Genomic DNA, 20,776 nt, shown 5'->3' with positions numbered 1-20,776 from the left:
AGTGGGACTTAACTCTTGGTGAGTCAATGTGACCATGATGAATGACATTTGTCCCCCTGGAGCTGCACAGTGTACAACCTCAGTGGCTGTTCATGGCAGCTCTGAAGCTGAAATTGTCAGTAATTAAAAACAAGTGCATTTGTATGTCAATTATACCTCGATTTTTTAAAAAAGAAAAAAAAAAGAGGGAAACAACTTACCTAATGAAGATAAGCAGAAAAAGACAAAGCAAAACAAAACAAGTGCACTGGGATACAGCCCCACACCAGGCACAGTAGGAGGAAGAAGGCAGAGCACGCAGAAACCCTGCAGCTTTAGAAAATCTCAGGAAGACCTATAACTCCAGCTGTGACAGGGGCCCAGCTCTTCTGGAGGCCAATGCAAGGCATACTCTTCTTGGCTCGTTCAAACTGGCATGGGAGTAGCTCCAGCTGTTAACCTTACAAGTTTAATGTGTTTACCTCGATTTCCTCATCTGTAACATGTAAGACATAATCCCTGACCTGCTTACTTTCTCTGGTTGTGCGATAAAGATCTTGAAAGTCCTCTAATATCCAGTCCTGTTCAGATGCGTTATTCCCAGACCCACGTCACCAGCTCCATTCACTTATTCACTTATTGGACACACAGCCAGGCAAAGGGCCAGGGATACAATGCGGAGTGCAATAGGCTTCCCTAGACTATACACCATGAAGGAACAGAGGAGAAAAGACCTAATCGGCACCTTCCTGAGGGCACCCCAGTTTCCTTCTGGAAAGAGCAATAGCCACCAGCACTTATTTAGCATTTACTAGGCATCCAGCACTCAGCCCAGTGCATCTCAGACACATATCATGTCCTTTAATCCTTTTAGCAAACTCTGAGAGATAGGCATCGTCACCTCCATTTTAAGGATGAGAAAATTGAGGCTCGGAAATTTTCCCTTTAAGCAGGGGAATCTGGATTCAAATCCAGATCTGTTTGGCTCTCCAGTGAGAGTTATCCCTTGAGTTTTAGTGGGAAATGGTCATCATTACTGACTGCTTCTTACGTGTCAGGGGACAGGCACTTAATGTACTTCATTTGACTTAATCCCTATACTGATGCCAGTTAGGTCCATTCACCCAATTTTACAGATGAAGAAACCGAGGCTCTGAGAGGATAAGGGAAGCCCCGGTGCTTCCCCTGCCATCCTAGCTGGCACCTTGGGAGTCGGACAGATTACAGTAATCAGCTAATGCCTGAGCGAGACTCTGAAGATGCAAAGCCCCTTATTAAAAGCGCTAAGGATGATGATTAAGTCGGAAGGTGGAATTAGCTGCGTGGGGGGAGCGGGCTGCAGCCATGAGGAGAGGATTAGGGACTTGCTGCCCGAGTAAGCCGAAGGCAAGTCGAGAGTGAAAGAAACTGAGAGAGGTTTACAGCTCTGGCTCCAGCTCGGCGGTGCTGCTCCTGTCAGAGAGGATATGTGATGGTGGGCCTCCAAGGCAGCAATCACGCCACAGTCCTGAAGGAACCGGGCAGCATCCACAAAAAGGAGGGCAGGTGGGTCCCCAGCATTCTTTGCCTGTCTCCCATTCCTCCATCCCTCCATCCGTCCATCCATCCAACAAACACTTGCCAACATCTGCTAGGTCTCAGGCACTGTGAATACAGCCAAGAAAAGAGAGAAAGCTCTCATGAAGCCCCTAGCATGGTGGAGGGATACAGACATTTAACAATAGTCACATAGCAAGGAATTATTGTTCATCTTTTTAAGTATAATAACCATAATAACCCCATTATGGTTATATTTTATAAAAGAGCCCTAATCATTCAGAGATACATACCACAATATTTACAGATGATATGGTGCCTCAAATTAATACAAGGAGGAGGGAGTGAGTGTGGGTAGAGGTGAAAAAAAGATTGTCCCTGAGCTGGCAGTTGTTGAGCTGGGTGATGGGTACACAAAGGCCATGTACTCTTCTGTTTCCTTTTCTAACTGTTTGCAATTTTCCATTAAAAAGGGGGTTTAAAAAAACACACAGGCAGATAAATAATTACAACTCATGATAATTGCCAGGAAGGAAAAGCAAATATATGATGAGAAATTATTGTAGAGGGACTTGAGTTCAGCTGGGGAGTCAGGGGTCAGTTTTTGGCAGGGTGAGGCATTGGGGCATCCTTACATGAATGATTGCCAAAGTAATTCTTTCTGTCTCTTCCTACCCTGAAGGGAGGGCTGGCAGTGTCCTGCAGAGAGCTTTACATTTTGGGCATCACCAGCACCTTTCTGGCAGACCAGGGTCTTTACTAGAGAACCCAAGAGCAGCCCCCAGGTCCCTCGTTGTTGTGATGGAGGGAACAGGAGGCCCTAGTTGCAGAATCACCCATTCCTGCTCATGCCTGTGTCATGTGTGTACCTTGCTGTGAGCATCATTAGAACACCTTCGGGAGAGGGGAGTAGGGCTCCTCACTTTACAGATGAGAAAAACAAGGCTCTGAGGGGTTAAAAAAAGACTTGCCCGAAGTCAACAGCAGAACCACTCTTGTCAGTGTCCCCCATCTACCCCCGATTTGTTAACACAGCCATCATTCCTGGATCACAAGAAAGGGGAGTGGGGAGATATTAACCCTAAACCCTAACAAGAAAGACAGCTGGGAGCCTCAGGTGCTATGGGCCCAGAGAACGAGAAGGGTATAAGCCTAGAGGTGTGGGTGACAAGGGAGGGAAAACTAGTTTCCTGAAGCAGAACCAAGCGACCTAGGGCCTCTAACAAAGGAAGCAGAGTTCAGGGTCTGCACACACCCCTCCCCCTCCGCCACCCACACCCCTCCACCAAGCAGCACCCTCAGCTGCAGAGCTGGCCAGATTTCCAGTATCTGTGATAGAAAGACTCCAGCTCTGGATTAAAGGCACAGCTGTGGGCTGGAGGGCATAGGGACCAGCCTTGAGGGTGCTGGAATAAAAGGACCTTTGCACTGGGAGCGAAGGGACCCCTCTTGCTGTGCCCTCTGTGACGCCCATGCACCCACCATTTCAGGCTGGCACGTCCCACAGTGGATGCGCTGGCTGTGTTCAAAGGGCACAGAGTGTAACCTGTCTCACAACAAAACTGAATTCGTGCCTGCCCGGAGGAGAGCAGCAGTGACAGGCACACATAATGTGGGCTGGGCCTCTGCCCTTGCAGGTAAGGAGCTCACCCTTGGGACTCAAGCAGATTTGGGTTCAAATCCTTGGCTTCAAAGCCACGGCTTCAAAGCCACTTAAATCCTCCAAACTCCAATTTCCTCATGTAGGGGTGGGGTGTGGACTGAGACAATGAAAGCAAAGCATTGAGCAGAGCATTCAGCCTCCAGTGGGTGCCAGCCACCACCCTCCGCCTCACTGGGCAATGACACCTCCTCCTGTTCTCCCCTGAACAGATGTTCCTCTAGAAGCAGACAGACCAGGGTTCAAGTGCAGGTAGTTTATTGGAGATGATCTAGGAAGCCCCAGCTGAAGAACAAGGAAATGAGACAAGCAAAGGAAGGAGACAAAAAAGGGGGGGGGGGGTGTTATTGGTTACCATTGTAGACAATGGGGACTCCAGGCCACAGGGAACTCTGGGAAACGGTGAGGTAGAATGGTTCTCAAACTTGATTGTGCATCAGGCTCTGTGAGAGGGGTGGTTAAAACACAAAACACCAGTTGCTGAGCCCCACCACCTAGAGTTTCTGATTCTGTAGGTGTAGGGTGGGATCTGAGAGTGTGCATTTCTAACAGGTTCCCAAGTGCTGTAGGACCACACCCTAAGAACCACCAAGAAGATGTCTCCGTGTGATCCTACTTGACAGCCAATGGCCACCAACTCTGTCTATCAGTGCTAATGGCCGCTTCCAACCAAAGGCATTAACTCTGACACTTCCATTTGATCATCCGGCAGGCCAAGCTTGCTGCCACAGTCCCAAAAGCCCTACTAAACCCACTGCTAGGGTCCAGCCAAGGGAGGGCCTGTGGCTGGGATGCAGGATGGTCACGGTAAGGGCAGAGAAGCCTGCAAGGTAGTTTGACACCTGATTGAGGGACTTCAGTGGCAGCTAAGGGTCAGGGATGCCTCTGTGTAGGGCCCTAGCAATGGGTTCACATGATCACATATTTGTAAAATTAGCAAGTGTTTTATTGTGATTTTTTTCATTCTAAGCAACTTTTTTTTGGTACCTGATTTTATATTTGCAATTTGTTTTTCTTTTTCCTAAAGAGGGCCCCCAAATTGTCTAAGCTTCAGGTCCCATAAAACCTGAATTGGCCCCTTCAGGTAGGCCTCTGTGAACAAAAAATACTGCAAGCCATATCAGTAAACAAAGAATGCTGAAGCCATCAAGTCATCAGCAGCTGCTGCCAACACCCCACAGTGAAGACAGGCCTTCAGCTTGGCCTCTGCAGCCACTCACAATGGTGAATAATAAAGGACAGGATAATGGCCCTAGATAGCTAGATGCTTGTCAAAGGAATGAATTCAATGAGCCCAAATGTTTGCTTCTTCCCATACATAGAAAAGCACTAAATTCTTTAACTTGAGATGTCTGGTTTTCTTCAGTTAACAAGTAATCCTTTAATGTTCCGACTACCTGGTCTTGTTGTAAAACTCCTATATATCCTGGCTCCTCCCCTACCTCTTCAGAGCAGTCCGTCAGAGTGATCTGGGAGCTTTCATCCCAGGCTGAAGGGGTTCGAGTCCTCAGAAATGTCCATCAAATAAAACATAAATCTCAACTTCTAGTCTGTGCATTTGTGTCAGGAGACACCTCCTAGGAACAAAGACTTCTGTTGCTGAATTGAAATGGGTGTCCACTACTTGACTCAGTAAGAACACAGACCACCTGTGTTCAAGACCACCTAGGCTCACATTCCAGCTGTTACTCTCTATCGGAGTTACTTTGGGCAAGGGGCTTAATCTGTCTGAACTCCTGGTTACTCATTTACAAAATGGGGATTGTAATCATACTTTCCCTGAAAGATCAAATGAGGATCAAATGAAATGATCACTGTAAAGAGACAGGCCTACAGTAATGCTCAATAAATCAGTATCTTTTTTATTATTATTAGTTCCCATGGTTTATTCTTGTTTATTATCATTTGTCTTGGTAATCATCTGTTTCCTTCAAGTCCAGGTGGGAGTGAAGGAACTGGGAACAGGAAGAGCAGCTTCCTCCGGGATTGACAGGTCTCCTACCTCTCCCAGCTTCCACACCTGTTTGCTTTGCCTCACAGGCCTCGCCCCTAGCCTGGGCCCCGGCCCCGTTGCCGGGCAACCACTGCCCGCCCCCGCGCGGGGATTGGCTGTGAGGCCCACTCCCGGCATGCCCCACGGCTCCCGGAAGACGCGCTCCGGCCTCTGTTTCAAGGTAGGTGGTCGTTTGGGCTCCCGAAAGGCGGGCGTCTGTGGTAAGGTTGGGATGGGTTTCCAGCCTAGTTGAGCGCCATGGGCCGGGTGTCGCCGCCTGTCGCTAGGCGGGCCGACCTCGTGGGGTTGAAGGGGCCGTATCCCGCCTGGCAGGTCACAGCAGTGTGAGTCTCAGGCCGTCCGAGCCCCGGGAAAACAGAGCTGGGTCCCGGAGGCAGCTTGGAGCACCCACCAGGTGGCCTAGGCCCTTCTCCAGTAGCCCCTTCCACACCATGCCAGCTCTGGGCCTCGAGGCCCGGAGGTCCGAACACGCCTGGACTTATCCCACCAGTTTAGCCAACCTGGTCAGCTACGTGACCTTAGGTAGAATGACTTAGAGAAATTTTGCCTTCCGGGTGTGAAGGAAAAGCCGGGCTGGTCTAACCAGAGAACTCACAAGTCTAGGAATGTGAAGGAGAGTCTGGGCTGGGCTGGCAGGATAACTCACAAATCTAAGTATTGGAATACTGATCTGAGTTCTGCTGGACTAACTTGTAAATCTAGGTTAATTAGTGTTGATTTGCTGTTCATGTTTTTTTGCTAGCCAGCTGGATTTTCAAAGATACATATCTGGCTTTGGAATGTTGGTTTGCTGCCTCCCTGCCTCCACTTTTGTGATAATGATGCTGCTAAAGCTGTTCCATGCCTATTGGCCAAATACCCTAAGCTTGTACTTTACCCTATAAAACCTCATGCGCAGGTCTTGGAGGTGCTCAGAGCTTCGGAGCAGAAGCCTCTCTGAGCCCGCCGGCATAATACATCTGAGTACTCCAACCCTCCGAGTGGTGCTTGTTTCTTGGCTGGTGCGTCATTTCCGTAACACTGGTGCTAATTTCGATAAGTGACATTATTATTGATTGAGTACCTTTTACCCTTGATAAGCGTTCTATTATAGAAGCATTCTGATCCTAAGAGATAGCTATATCATCATGCCTATTTTAGAGAGATGAGGAAACTAAGGCTCAGGGAGGGATTTAATTTGCCTTAAGTCACATAGTTCCAAAGGGCCAGATTTCCAGCCCCAAGCAGTGTAACCCCAGAGGCCAAGATTTTAACTTAAGGGTTTCTTGTGAGGATGGATGAGAAGATGGGAAGTCTCAGCCAGATGCCAGGCACCTACCAAGTGCTGAGGCAAAGTTAGTGGGCAAATCATCAGAGTCATAGTAACAAGTAGTAACAGTCACATCAGCATTAAAGGATGACTTTGGCCAGAGCTTTGTCAGGGACATATTGCTTTGTCCAAAAGGGACAGTCTAGGAGCTGTAACTGCCCCCCTCCGGAGTTTCAAATCCTTAAAAATGTTGAAGCTGCTGTGTCTTCTACTTCCTACTTACACTTCTCTCCACTTCTATTTTTAAACCCATTTCTCTCCTGGCTCCCAGTCACTGCTAGCTACAGGGATGAAGCACTTTGCCTCTGAAAATGGCCAAGTTTGTGCCCGGACTTTAAAGGGAACAATCAGTAACTTCCAAAGTTCTCACTTTTATTGTCTAAAATGGAAGTAGTGAAAACACCAGCCACAAAAGGAGTTAATGGGAGCCTGAACTTAGGAGGCAGCCTTACCTCGTCCATGACCTTCAAGAAGCAGAACACAGTCTATGATTTTTCAGGATAGATAGATATCTGTGTTCTTCCTAAATGTCAGAGACACTTAACCATCCTGGGTTCTGGGGACTCCTGCCTGGGTTTCAGTTTCCCTGCCTTTAAAATAATAAACGAGTGATATTTGCCATATCCAAGTACTACGTGTATCTTTTAATTTGATATTCTGTAACTCAGCTGTTTTACTTACATTTACTTTAAAGAGCAAACTATTTCCTTACTTTACTGGAAAACCAATATCACCTGTCATAAATAGAAGGTAAGAAACTATAAAAGAAATACAAATAAAAACTATAGTTCTCAGTTCTAACGGGCAAGACCTTGAACTAAAGCCTGAGCTCATTTTGTTAAAAAGGGAGAACAGCCAAGTTTTAGTGAGATGTTGAAGACATTCAGGCATTAAACTGAAAGTGCCTCCTGTGAGTAATCAGGATTGAAAGAACTGAAAAAGGAAGACCTTCCACAAGCTGAGATTCTCTTCTTGTTGAATGCTCTGCCAGGGGGCATCGACATCCCCCCAGTACAGTATGGTAGTTTACTTTCCACACTTGGAGAAACAGTGGCGGAGACAGTCCTTGGAGCTGTCTAATAGCCAGCATTTGGGCTGATTCTCTCAGGGTCTGTGGGGCAGTTAGGGAGCAGGAGACACCCCCTAGTGGGTCCACCACAAGCCTTTTCTCCCCATGCCCTTCTCTACACACAACCACCTCAGGCACAGGTGAGAGGAAGAGCCGTTCAGCAGAATTTGATGTGCACCAGAGGCTCTGTGACCACAGGCTGCATCTGCCCAGGGCCGCAGAAGGCAAGGGGAGGCAGCAGCTCTTCTGTCTTACCTTCTGGGCAGGGGAGACTTAACTCACAGAGGCGAGCGACCCTACTTTTGGATCAGGGTCTCTGCATTGCCAAAGGGTATCTGAGCAGGAAAGGGGACATTGGGAAAGGGTTTTATATGGGGCAAAATGTGGATAATGACATCAGCAGCAGCAGGCCAAGGAAGAGGTAGGGGAACCTGATGGGTCCTTAACTCATAGGTAAAGTTGTTGGCTGCTACCTCTTATCAGCTGATTTTTGCCCCTCTGCCAGCTGAGGACCTGCACCCTTCCAGGATGGACATGGGTGAGGACTAGGCAGCACCACTCTTCCTACAGTTGGTCCTTGTATGAAATTCTAGGCTTCTAGGACCTCCCTCATCCCGCAGGATGAAGCCCATGGCTTCAGGGTTACCATAGTGGCAGCAGCATGGAGCTCTACCTTCTTAGCTCTGAAGTGGCACAGACACCCGCTGTCTGGAAACTGCTTAGGAGACAAAAAGGAGGACAGCCATTGACCAGGGAAGACCCATGGTCCCTGTCCATGGTCTGTGCTAGAGCGTGAAAAGTAGTTTAAGAAAGAGAAGAAAGGGGACCGCTGGAATCTAGATGAATTTCTACTAGTCGCGGCTACATTTCCAAATAAGGCATAGCTTCGAACATTTAGGAAGACAGAGAAGAGAAAATAGGAGAGACAGAAAGAGGAAAATAAGAGGTTGGCCTGGCTCAAAGGAAGTGGAATTCAAACTTCTAGTAATAAAAAGGAACATCTGTGGATCCAGGGCAAGAGTACAGATGGAGACCCAAATACCATGTATCTTCAATATGTAAGTTATAAATCAGTTAACAAACTTAAGTACAATATATCCTCCCTTCTACCTTGATACATACACCTTTATAACAACCTGGCAGGTCAAGTTTCAATCTGGCATTTTCTGACTATTCTTAGAGTTCTGCTCTGAACTGTGATGACTCAGTCCCACACCTGGAGGGGATCATCTGTGCAGAGATGTGGATATCTCAGCCATATGTCCCAACTCAGGACCACCTGCACACAGCCATCCCTTGAGTCTAGAAGTTCCTCAGTCTGCCCTTGAGGGGATGGACCGAGGAAAGAGCCTGCCCAGGCCCTGGTTGCAGTTTGAGCCCATTTAGGCAATGGATCCTGGGTACCCAGAGGATGGTCCAGAAATGGGAAGAGGTGAGCTCCAGGCTGTCATGTCCCCTTAGATCTACAGATTCCTTGCTTCCTGGGATAAGGTACAAAGGGATCTAGAGTAGTTTAATAATAACAGGAGCTTATATCTTGTATGCCTTTTGCAGTTTATGGGGCACTCTGCCCTGATCAGGGTTGTAAGATATGCAAGATCAATATCCCAGTTTTGCAGGTAAGGACACTCAGGTTAGTGACTTGCCCGAAGTCCCCTGATTGTGAGCCCTACACCCTGGCTCTCTATTTCAAGAATTCAGCTGGCTAGTCCTTACCCAACAGGGCAGAGCCTGAGGGTCTGAAGCAGCAAAAAGCAGGGGAAGGGAAATTTCCTGACATCCTCATAACAGGCCATGGGTCAGCCATTAAATACCAACTGGTGTGGCACTAACAGGCTAGCACATTTGGCATTTGACCCTTCCCATTGCCCCTCCCAGAACTCTGTGAGCAAAAGGTGAGCCAGAGACAACTTCTGAAAGACAACTTTGATAAAGTCAAGCTGGACTTCTGCATTCTTAGCCCACCAAATGTTACTAGAAAATGCAGTCAATTCAGTTTCTGTTTCAAAAAGGGCTGCTATTTGGTAACGGCTCATTTCCCTTTTCGAGGCTCAGCAAAGACTCAGCAAAATGAAAAACAGTTCACACCACTTCAGCAGCTAATTAGCACCAGAGAACAGGTAGGAGGTGTGACCCCCGCCCTGGCAGGAGGCGGCTCTGCACCCCCACCCCGCTGTTCCCCAATTATAGAATGCCCGGGAAGGAATGAGACCACAGCTCCTTCCAGCTTGCCAACTCCAAGTGGTGGGCTAGGGCTGACTTGCCTCTCAGGCCCACCCTTTCTCACTACCTCCTCCCTCCTGAGCATTGATGGTGAAGGAAGCAGGTGGGAAAGATGCAACTGAGGAGTAAAGCCACCACTGGGTACCAGCTTTGGGGGCTGGTGGGGAAGATGCCCTGGATTTGTGATCACTTTAAGGAACAATGAATGAGTGTCCTCAATGCATTCACTTCATTAAAGACTTCCAGTTCTGTGCTCTCAACTATAACAGGAGCAGATAGAGCCCCTGCTCTCTCTCTGGGCCAGATGTGAGCTCCTGACAGCCCCTTATCCATGTCCAGTGGTCTAGCACCCTGGTTCTCCAAGTGGGTTTCCCAGACCAGCAGCATCAACACCGTCTAGGAATTTGTCACAGCACATTCTCAAGCCCTACCCCAGACCTGTGGAATCAGAATCCCTGGGAGTGGGTACAGGGGTCTGCACTTTTGTCAGGTGCTCCAGTGATTCTGATGAGGGCTGTTGCTGTCATAATCTTTAGGAGCTGGAGTCCTGGAGTCAGACAGACCTGGCTTTGAATCTCAGCTCTGCCACTTAGCAGCTGTGTCTGAAAATTAGTTTTGGCACCAATAAAATGGGAATAATACTTCCTCATAGTGTAATCGAATGGTTTATGTGTTAACGTGCTTGGTTCATAGTGCTCAGTTAGTGGTAGCTCTTCTGCTTCTCTGGAAATCAGATTAGACAGGGTGACCTCCAGAAGGTCATTGTGGAGATGCTCACAGGCCAGCATGTCAGGCCCTTTCAGGTGTATGGCTTCTGACTCATACCTAAAGCTAACTCCAGCTTCCTGTGCCCTGTGACTGAAAATGTTGGCAGATCTGGTTTGTCTCCCAGCTTCTCTAAAGGGAGGCCTCCCACCTCTGAGAGCAGCGTGCCAACTTCCTCTCTGCAGTGATCTCACTGGATAGCTGGTAGGACCTGTCACATTTGCAGGCAAGGGCTCTATTACTGAATTAAGAGTCTCCACCATTCTTCCTCATCGCCCTGTCAACCTCACAGGGTGACAGGGAGAAGTAATACGTTAGCACAGATGAAGAACTTTATGTAGATTAACTCATTTAATCTTTATGACAACCCCTTTTTACAGATAAGGAAACAGACACAGAGAGGTTAAGAAACCTGCCCAAAATCACTCATAAGAGACAGGATTCAAAATCAGGCAGCCTGGCTCCAGAGTCCCACCCATCAGCACAGCACCCCATTCAGGGACACCATCTAGATGGGACAGTCACTGTGGCCTGGCACCCAGGGGCTCTGAAGCCTTAGAACACGACCCCTTTGACAGTCTGATGGAATGTCTATGACTCCTTGATCCAGGGGAAGCATACCAACTTCCACATATGACCTCAGGGTTCCATGAACCTCTCATTCCACCCAGGGATCCCCGATTGAGACCTCTGTAAGGGTCTTAGAAGGAAGTAGGAAGGCCTTAAGAAGTCCAGGGGCATTAGAACATTCTGTCCTCATAAAACTCCAGGGAGCGGGACTGGGGCCAGAGCAACAGGGATGGAGGCTGCCGGGTGAAACTGCTGGGGACAAGGCCCCACATCCTTCTGTCCAGAGTGAAATGTGTGAGAGGTGCTCTGGGAACGTGGAGCTGTGTCCAGAATAAGAGCAGGACTGAGGATGCTCCATCTTTCAGGGGTTCCAGGACTCAACCTGGAAGAACCTGATGGGCAGCACAGGCCAGTGCTCCAGGGCAACCCAAGTATCAGCCTGCCAAGAGGCAGGGGATGGAGTCGGTGACCTCAGGGCCCCTCCCAGCTCTGGGCTTGTGTTTAAGTCAGGGATAGGATGTGAGGTCATCCCAGGATTTCACACTTCACTCTGTGTCTGGGAAGGTGGGCCCCATGGTTCCGGGGCATCCTGGAGAGGATACACTCAAGGTGTCTGACCTGTAAACTCCACCCAGTGAAACTCCCGCCTCTGTCACATCTCTGTAAGCCCTACCTTTGGCTTGATAAGCTTCTGGTTCAAGTGTCTATAAAGATTGCAGCCTTGGTTACCGAAGACCAGTGACCCCGCACCAAACCCTACAGCCACACTGAGGGCAGACTGGGTGAACACTGTCACACACACCTAACATGTTAATCCAGCCTCCTGAAAGGCTGTATGTGTCAGACCCCACCCCGCCAACCCAACATGTGGCCCGCGGCTCCTTACAGCCTCAAACCACTTACATTGAAAGTGCCCTCTGAATCTTCTAAGGCAGCAGGGTGGAGAGGAGAGAAGACAGGCTTCTGCCAACCCGGGTCTGATTCCCAATTCAGCCTCTCGCAGACTTAACCTGAGTCTCAGTTTCCTCCTCTGTGAAATGGGATGCCAGTCCCACCTGGCAGGGTTATTGTACGTGGGCACAGCCCGTCCATTGCAGGGACTCGGTAATCAGCACCTCCTTTACTGTGATGCAGACCCCGCCTTCATCCTGCTACAGAGGCTCATAACCAGGCCAGCACCTTGCAGGGCATTCTTGTTAGAATCATAGTCTCTGACACCTCAGACAGAAGCAGGACCTCATCCAATGAGTGCTCTTCCAAGGTTAAAGGCACCACCACCACCCCCCGCCCTGGGATAGGACAGAGTGTCATCCCATGGGCAACGAACACCTTTCTATCTGCCTCCATCAAAAGGTGGTAGGTGAGGAGAGAAGGAAAGCACCTGGACCTTAAAGTCAGACCCAGCGGCCACAGCTGGAATCTTTACAGAACTCTGCACTTAACTGATACCCTCTTACTCCTATTCATAAACCCACCTGCATCCTAGAGCAGACCCCAGACTCCCAAACCACCTTCATCTCCCCTGGTTGCTTCCTTCTTCCTCCTTTCTCCCTTTCCCTTCCCCTCCCTTATTTCCCTTTTTTATAACATCACTGGGTGAGCAGCATGATGAAGCCACATTCCTGGGGAAGGTCCTCCAAGCAGACTCTGTTGGCCCCGACTGTGGGCAGCACTTCAGGCGGGGGAGGAGCCAGGCAGTTGGGACACGGGGCAAGCCCGGCATCAAGTGAGGAAGGCAAACAAGGGCAGTGGGTTAGTACTGACAGTTTAGAGTCAGGTAAACAGGAAGCCTTCCAGGAGGAGGTGATTGTGACTGATTACACACCAGGCTTAACTCTCAGTGATTTCCATGCATTACCAGTTACCACTTAGTGTACACAACAACTGGAGACGAGGTCAGGACTATAGTCATCCCTGTGGTCAGTTGAGAGAAAGAAGTCAGGCTGAACTTGCCTGTGGTCATGCAGGTAGGAGGTGGTGAGGACTCAAACCTAGGCAGTCTGACTCTAGAGCACAGATGCCTGGAAACATTTTGGACACAACCAGTTTCTAAAGGGCTTCTGAATACCTGGTCACATGTTCATGATGAAGACAGAATAGGTGTTGGGGTGTCCATTTTTCCAGCTGAGGCTTAGAAAAAAGTGAAGTGGTTTGCCCAAAGGTCAAAGCTAGGGGCAGAGCTTGGTCTGGGGTCTCGGGTTTCCAGCTTTCTGCCCCCTGCACCCTGCCTGCCCAGGTCAGGTGTGTCTGGGTAGGTCCCAGGCAGAGATCTGCACACCAAACAGCAGGCATCAGAATTGGAGGTGCTGGCCCAGATGGGCATTGGGCCTGGGGGCCAGGCAAGGTGGGTACCTGCTATGGGGAAGGAGAAGGGCTTTGCAGCAGACTGTCCAGGCAACAGCAAAGAGTGGGAAGAAACACACTGGTTGAGGATCTGCTATATGCCAGGTACTTTGACCTACAATACTGGGGCTAATTAATCCTTACAACAGCTGAGAGTCTTCTCATTTTAGATGTGAGAAGGTGTCAGCAATATTGGGCCAAAGTGACCCAGCTGGGAGGTGGCAAAACCAGAATTCTAGCCTCTGCTGAGTATCAGAATCCTATGACTGACTACTCTTCGTCCCCAAGCTGCAGACTCCGAGCTCTCTTTAACTTTCGGTCAAGGGCAGGAACTGTTCTGAGTGGGGTACACTGGGTCAGCTGGCTGGGGTCCGGTGAAGCAGAGAGCATGGCCGTCTTCGTTGCTCTCCGCTGGGGTCAAGCCCATGGCAGCCTGAAGCTGAGGTCGTCCTCTCAGCTGATGCTGCCCTCGCACCTCCCGTGTGGCTGTGGCTGTGGCCGTGACCGTGGCTGCAGCATGGGCAAGAGCAGAGGGTGTGCACTGTGCCCTTGAATGACCCTGCTACAGACACTGTGAGCCCGGCGTGGCTCTGCATCTGTGGGCTGGGAAGTGGGCATGACTGAGTGGGCCAGGTGCGTCATGGGCACAGCAGAGTCACAATCCCTGGCCCTATCATCCCTGTTACAGATGAGGAAATAAGCTCAGCACAGTGGGGGTTGTGTGACTCCCACAGCCAGGTGGGGCTGGGAGCAAGCTTCCTGACCCCCAACTGTGTTCAGCGTCCTACCACCCTGAGTCCAAAGACAAGCCCATCAGCAGCAGTCATGCTGGGGTGACCTCAGCAGCGGGGGCTGGGGACTGACATGGACTGGACAGGGCAGGCCTGGAAGCAGCCCAAGATCCTGTGCCCAACAAGGCGTGGGCAGAGTGGTGAGCCTGACGTGGCCCAGGGTCTGGATCCGTATGGGCCCCATCCAGCAGGGGCTCCGGGCAGCTGCACCGGTCAGATCAACTAGGCCAGGGCCAGTGCCAGGGTTCTGCGCAATTACATCTACTCAGAACAACACTCCAGCCAGTCCATGAATGAGGAATAGAGACAACAGACCAAGGAAAGTGAAGGTTCAACGTGGGAACACGAGGGCAGGGTGGGCGAGGACCCCTGAGTTTAGGAAGACCTAGGTTTCTTATCTAGGGCACTTAGTAGCTGAGTGATCTTGGGTAAGCTACTTAACCTCTCTGAGCCTCACTGTGTTCATCTACAGATGGGGGAATGATGCTAGTATAGTAAAGCATCTGGCACAGGGAGCATTAGGCCATGAGTCTAGGTAGCTGAGGGAGAGGCTGCCAGGGACCCTGGGTCTGTGGCCAGGTGACTAGTCCTGGCCTTCATCAGCTAGTGGGGCTGAAATTCCTTGTGAGAGCCTGCCAGGATCAAAGCTGGAACTGGGCTGACCACAGCCAGTAGGTGGAGGGCAGCAGTGACTCAGGCCCCAGGCGTAAATGGCACTGACAGAGCTGCCACCAAGGAGGTGGTGCTGGTAAAGTAGACACTAGATGCTTTCACTCAGGAAGCACACAGGGACAAGATGAACACGGGCTTTACATGTAACCTCCACTGGAATAAAATCATCTTTCAACTGACTTCTGGCCTTCTCTCTTCTACCTCACGTTCTCTATTAAAGCACTCCATGGTCTCAGAAGCCAGGGTCCTGCCCTGACCTCCTCTCACATCATGTCCAAGATGATTAGGGGGCCCTGAAATTTCCTGGGAGCATTGGGCTGAAGACAGCAGGATAAAGGTTACTTGCTAATAATACCCACCCTTGCTTCAAGCCTCCTCATGTCCCCATGCATGTGGGAACTGGTCACCCATTAGTTAAAAGAGTCACCTCATTTGGCTGCCTCTGGCTCTCTTTGTTGAATTACAGGAGGAAAATGAAAATGTGTATGGTCTGGAAATATGTAAGAGTATGCATTTAAAATTGCTGCTTGGGATTAAATCAGAGAACTATTAGACAAAGAACAACCTCTCCCACTAATAAATACCCTTCTGTTTAACAAGTTTTGTTCACACCCTAAATCATGTGCGCTAGTTCCATAAGCCTGCTGCGGTCACGTGAGACTTGAGACCCAGAGCAGCCAAGCCTTAGGAGCTGCTATTACAGTGACTGGGGGACAACGATACCTGAACTCCACTGTCTGCACCTCTGCCTGGGGATGTACTTTTATTTTCCTCCCTCTCTCCCTGAGAAGGAACAGTCCTTTGTGAAATGCCTGCACTAAAGTGAGCAACAAAGGACAATGGGCGAAAGCCTGGATCATCCTCCCCCGGACCAAGCAGCCAGCCCCTCCTCTGGTGGTGCAGCTGGCACTGAGTCTGCCATCTCCTCAGCTTCCCCCAGTGCTGCATCGTCACGGCTGGCCACCCTCTTCCCTCCACACTAATTTCAAATCATTTCAAGGGCACCTCTTCTTCTACTTCTGAAAGCCATCCCCCTTGAGCCGAGCATACGAGGCCCCCACTTCTCCTCCCGTTAGCTCTAGGGTGGTCCCCATCTCCAAGCTCGGAGACTGATGTTTTACCTTAAAACAGATACGCCACCCATTTGTAAGACACCTGAGGTTGCGATGAGTCACCAGCCAGCCAGATGGCCCAAATGATCAACAGCGTTGAAGGCAGTGAAAAAAACCAAGGGGGAGATTCAGCTTTCTGCAAGGGGAGGGGAGAGGGGAGAGGAGAGGGGAGAATTTATTTTTAACATTAAAAAAAAAATTTTTTTTTTTTAAGTATCAAGTTTCAGAAAACCTTTCAAGGGTGTCCTTTTCAATTCTCTGGCCAAAGAGAGCGAGTGTATACTGGGCTGAGACGGTGGGGAACATACACTTCTGCCACTGGGCAGGTTACTGACTGCTTCCTGGTTTAATCAGCTGTTGGCAGGACACCACGGAGCCAGCGCCCATGCGCTTCAGAGCAGGAGCCAGTTGATTTATGACTCTCAGGGTTGCCACTTCTCAGGGGCAAGATCTGTGCTTTCTGCCGGACTCTTGAGAAAGAACCTCTGGTCTGATGTAGTTCCTTTCTCCCTGATTCCCACGTCAGCCTGCACCCCTCCACTCCAAGGAGCAGCCTTGCAGAACCTTCAAGGAACCTTAAAATATATATATTACTGCCCATATCAGGTGATCACGAGTGTGTGGGGGGGCTCTAAACCTGAGGGTTGCCTTTTCAAACAACAGCTTCAAAATACTCAACTACCCAGAACAAACCAGGGCAGAGTAACACCTAATTCTGTTGAGCAAACCTTCAGAGCTCTACTGATGTTCATAAACCAACCTATGAAAGGGAAGGGGCTGACGGCCCCCGATGGACACCTCTGCCCCTCCAGTCCACTCTCCATCCTCCGCCTGCTCCTTGGCTGTCGTTCAGTCCACAGGGACTTGGAGGAGATGGAAGAGAGGGAGGGAATATGCCTCCTGCAGGTCACGGCAGCCTGGACGTGCCCCTCCTTCAGGCCTGGGGTAGACTGGCCTTACTATTTCTGGGATATAACACACACCCCTTAGGGTTCCTACACCCACTCTTCAAATATCCTTAAATTACCCAATTTGAGTATGCCATTTCCTGCCAAGACCCTAATACAGCCACCAATAAGGCTTTCATTAAATACCCAGGTATTTATTAGGCCTCTGAACCAGTGGCCTCGACATGTAAACATGGACGTTAAACCCAGCCCTGACCCAGACCATAGACCACTTTAAGGATCCCTGTTTGAAACCAGGCCTGACATGCTTGGCCCCTGGTACCACAGGGAGGCCCTCTGGAGCCCGTCTAGATAATCGAGGGTCCCTGGAAGGCCTGCCATCCCAGGGTTCCCAGTCTGGCTGGTGGAAAGCAGGGGTCTGCACAGGCTTGGGTCTTAGGACCCCCTCTGTAGGGAGGGCTAAGGAGTCTCACATCTTGCCATCAGCTGGAAGGAGTGAGGCTGGGAGAAGACAAAGAGCCTGCAGAGGGTCTTGGTACTCGTCCTATAACAACTCAGAGCTGAACACTGGCAGCACAGTTCCCAAGAGGGAATAACCACAGGCAGAATGTAATCATCATCAAGGAGCTTTCTGTTGGTGTAACTTGTAACTGTGTCTTATTCGGGCGTCTTTTGGTCCTCAAACGTCTCAGGACGTTGGTAAAGTGTCTGGAGTGCTGGCCTGGCCAGCACATGGCGCAGGTACCAGCTCCTGGGAACAATGAGGCCTGGGTATGCTCTGCTCTCTGCAGAGCCCAACTCCAGGCTTCCCACAGGCTGCCTGAGCCCTCCCGGCACTTCCTCCCTGTCTCGCCCAGGCTCCCAGGCATTGTGTGGCACCGAGGTCCAGTCATCGCCCTCTCCTAGATGAGGTGCACAAGCAGAGTAGAGCAGGCTGAGCCGAGCACCAAGCCCAAGCACAGGTAAAAGGTCATCACCACCCCCGTGGCCTCGGCCAGCTCCCTGGGCACGATCTTGGGCCCGTAGATGAGAGCCAGGGTACTAAGGTAGCCGTTGCTGAGCCCCAGCAGGGAGGTAAAGAGCACTGGGTACACATCAGACTGGAAGACCACTGTCTGCAAGTGGACGCGGGGCTGGTAGTTGCAGAATATGAAGAGGGGGACGAGGCCAGTCCGGAGGAGCACGAGCCCTGGGAGCACCTTGCTTTTGGGTCCTGGCACCTGGATCCAGGCTGTGATCTGCCGGCCGCATAGGTCGGCAAAGTTGTACAGGAGGAAGGTGGTGAGGGGGACGAAGAACTTGGTGGTCCACGGCGAGCCTGAGCCCTTGTTGAGGGACTCGATGTTGGTGGAGATGGCAGGGAAGACGAGGCTGGTAATGAAGAGGAGGTAGATGATGCAGAAGCCCAGGCCGGCCGTCTTCTTCAGGATGGGGCGGAGAGGTGGTGTTGGGGAGTCACTGGATCCCGGGACCACCAAAGGGGGGTTGGCAGAATCCTGGGGCATCTGCTCGTCACCAGAAAACACAGCCGGCCAAACAGGCCTCATGTAGTACCTGCAGGGGAGAGGCTAGTGGTCAGAGGGCCTGGAAAGCAGGGTCCCTTGGGATTTCCAGGGACAAGGTGGGGGGGATCTTCAGGTCCAGCAGGTAAAGCCTAAACTCCCGATGGCCCACAGTCCTGGGATGCCTCAGATGACACATGTGCGGCAGGGCAGCCAGAGGGAGGCCCACACTGTCCCTGGCCTGCCTGTCCTGGTGCAGCCTGGAAGGCTGGACTCCAGTGCATTGTCCTGTGGTGGTGGCCGTGCCACGAGCAGGGACAGAGGAAACCAGCACTGGTCACTGCATGGCGTGCCTGGGCTCCAGTCTTGGCTCACTTATTTACTTATTTTTGTTAGGTTCTTTTTGGGGGGGGAGGGGGTGGAGATAAAGTAGCATTTATTTTTTAAATTATCAGAGTAATTTAAAATCTTAAATTATAAAAGTAACACATGCTTGATGTGATGAACCCAAATAATGCAGAAGAGGAATGACATAGGTAAATAAGAATTCTCACCCCCTACCTCTGGCCTCATTCCTTAGAGGCACTGACCATTAAAAGTCTGGTGCCGGGGGAGGGTATAGCTCAGTGGTAGAGTGTGTACTTAGCATGCATGAGGTCCTGGGTTCAATCTCCAGTACCTCCATTAAACAAACAAACAAACAAACCTAATCACCACCACCTCCTGCCAAAAAAAGTCTTATGTATATTGCTCCATGCATGTGCAAACACCACACACACAGTTACATTTCTTAAGCAAAAGTGGGATCAAACTATATATATACACTATAAGACTTTTTCCAACCATGTAATTCCTAAGTATATAACTAACATATATAAATACATTACATAACTACCTAAATACATGCATAGCTATTATACATACATGCATACAGACAACTGCCTAAAGAACCGTATCTTGTGGCCATCCTTTCACCCGGAGACACATGGCTCTCTGTCTCTACACTGCAGGGTATGTCACTGTATGGATATACAATGTAACTGCTCCCCTAATGATGGACATTTAGGTTAGCTCCAGTTTTTCTCTACTACAAATAATGGTGCAATGACTATCCCTATACACAAATTCTTGCACACCTATGCTAGTATTCCAGTAGAGCAGATTTCTAGAACTGCTAGATCACATGGTTTGTACTTTACAATTTTTGATAGATATTGATAAACTGCTCTACAGTAGGTAGAACCAATTTATCTCTGCTCTGTACCACCTACCCACCCTAACTAAAGTAACCTGACCCTTCAATCTCCATGAAGGGAGCTGTTTCTTTCAAAGAACTGGCCATAATTTATAATCATTGTGTTAGGTGACTGGTTTATCATCTGTCTCCTTCAACAGAGGACAGCTCCTTGGGGCAAGGACATGTTTAGCTGTTTTCAGCTAAATCTCCAGTCACGGAATAACCCTCCAAAACATAATTGTTGAAAGAGCTGATAAGCCTATACAAGTGTCTCTTCCCCAATATCCTCAACACTGAATATGATCAGCTTTTTTCAATTTCTGCTACTCTGACCAAAGTTGAAAAGCCTGGATCTCTGCCTTGCTGTGTGACCTGAGCCTTGGGCGCCTAAAAACCAGGAGACGTAAGCTAACTGTATTAACATACTTCAAGCAGAAGACTTGACGTGGGGAGGGAGAGAACTGTAGGTAGGTGATATCAGTTCTGGTTTCAGCCCTACTTCTGCCTCTCCCTGTGACCTTAAGCATGGTACTCCTCTCTTAGGGCCTCAGTTTCCTCCTCTATAAAATGGAGGGGTTCTGTAGCTGTAAGCTTCTAAGAACCCTGCCAGTCCTCCCATCCTAAAAGCCTACAGATTGCTAACATGTGACTCAGTGGGAGGATTCCTCCCCAGTATTACTTTTCCATGTGATGCTGAGCTGGGCCTTGAACCTTCCCCATCACTATTTAAGGAAAGGACTATCTTACTTCCCTTTCTGCTCGGCATTAGGTTCTTGCCTTAGACTGCCCTGAGGAAGCTCCCCACCAAGTTCCTCTGGTCGAAGCTCTTCCTCATAAGTTCTTCCACATCTAACTGTCCCATCTCACCCTACTGTAGTCAGCAGCCTCCAAAACTACATGAGGCTCAGTTTGTCCTGAGTGGGCTGGGGAAGCCCAGTCTAGCCCTCCTGGGTGCAGCACCTGTGGCTACCTTTTCAGTAAGATTTAGTATGAGCAGCTCTGGGAGCACAGCTGCAAAGCTCCGTCCTCAGATGAGTCTCTGTAAACCCAGAAATCTTGACCAAGGTGTTACTCAACAAAGAAATA

The 20,776-nt window shown here is 49.8% G+C and overlaps 1 protein-coding gene across 4 annotated transcripts in view; it reads right to left on the bottom strand.

Moving 5' to 3' along the window:
• Nucleotides 1–17,559: 17,559 nt before the first annotated feature.
• Nucleotides 17,560–20,776, bottom strand: part of SLC29A3 (solute carrier family 29 member 3) — a 41,011-nt gene continuing 37,794 nt past the window's right edge. For all 4 annotated transcript variants that reach the window (XM_010951640.3, XM_010951641.3, XM_045514211.2 and 1 more), the window contains one exon: nucleotides 17,560–18,505. In XM_010951640.3, coding sequence (XP_010949942.1) covers nucleotides 17,854–18,505 — 652 coding nt within the window. In that variant the 3' untranslated portion in view covers nucleotides 17,560–17,853. The remainder of the gene's footprint in view (nucleotides 18,506–20,776) is intronic.

Source organism: Camelus bactrianus, chromosome 11 (genome assembly GCF_048773025.1).
Source record: "Camelus bactrianus isolate YW-2024 breed Bactrian camel chromosome 11, ASM4877302v1, whole genome shotgun sequence".
Classification (NCBI taxonomy): Eukaryota; Metazoa; Chordata; class Mammalia; order Artiodactyla; family Camelidae; genus Camelus; species Camelus bactrianus.
Note: the sequence above shows the minus strand (reverse complement) of the source record. Positions and strands in the feature narration are given on the sequence as shown.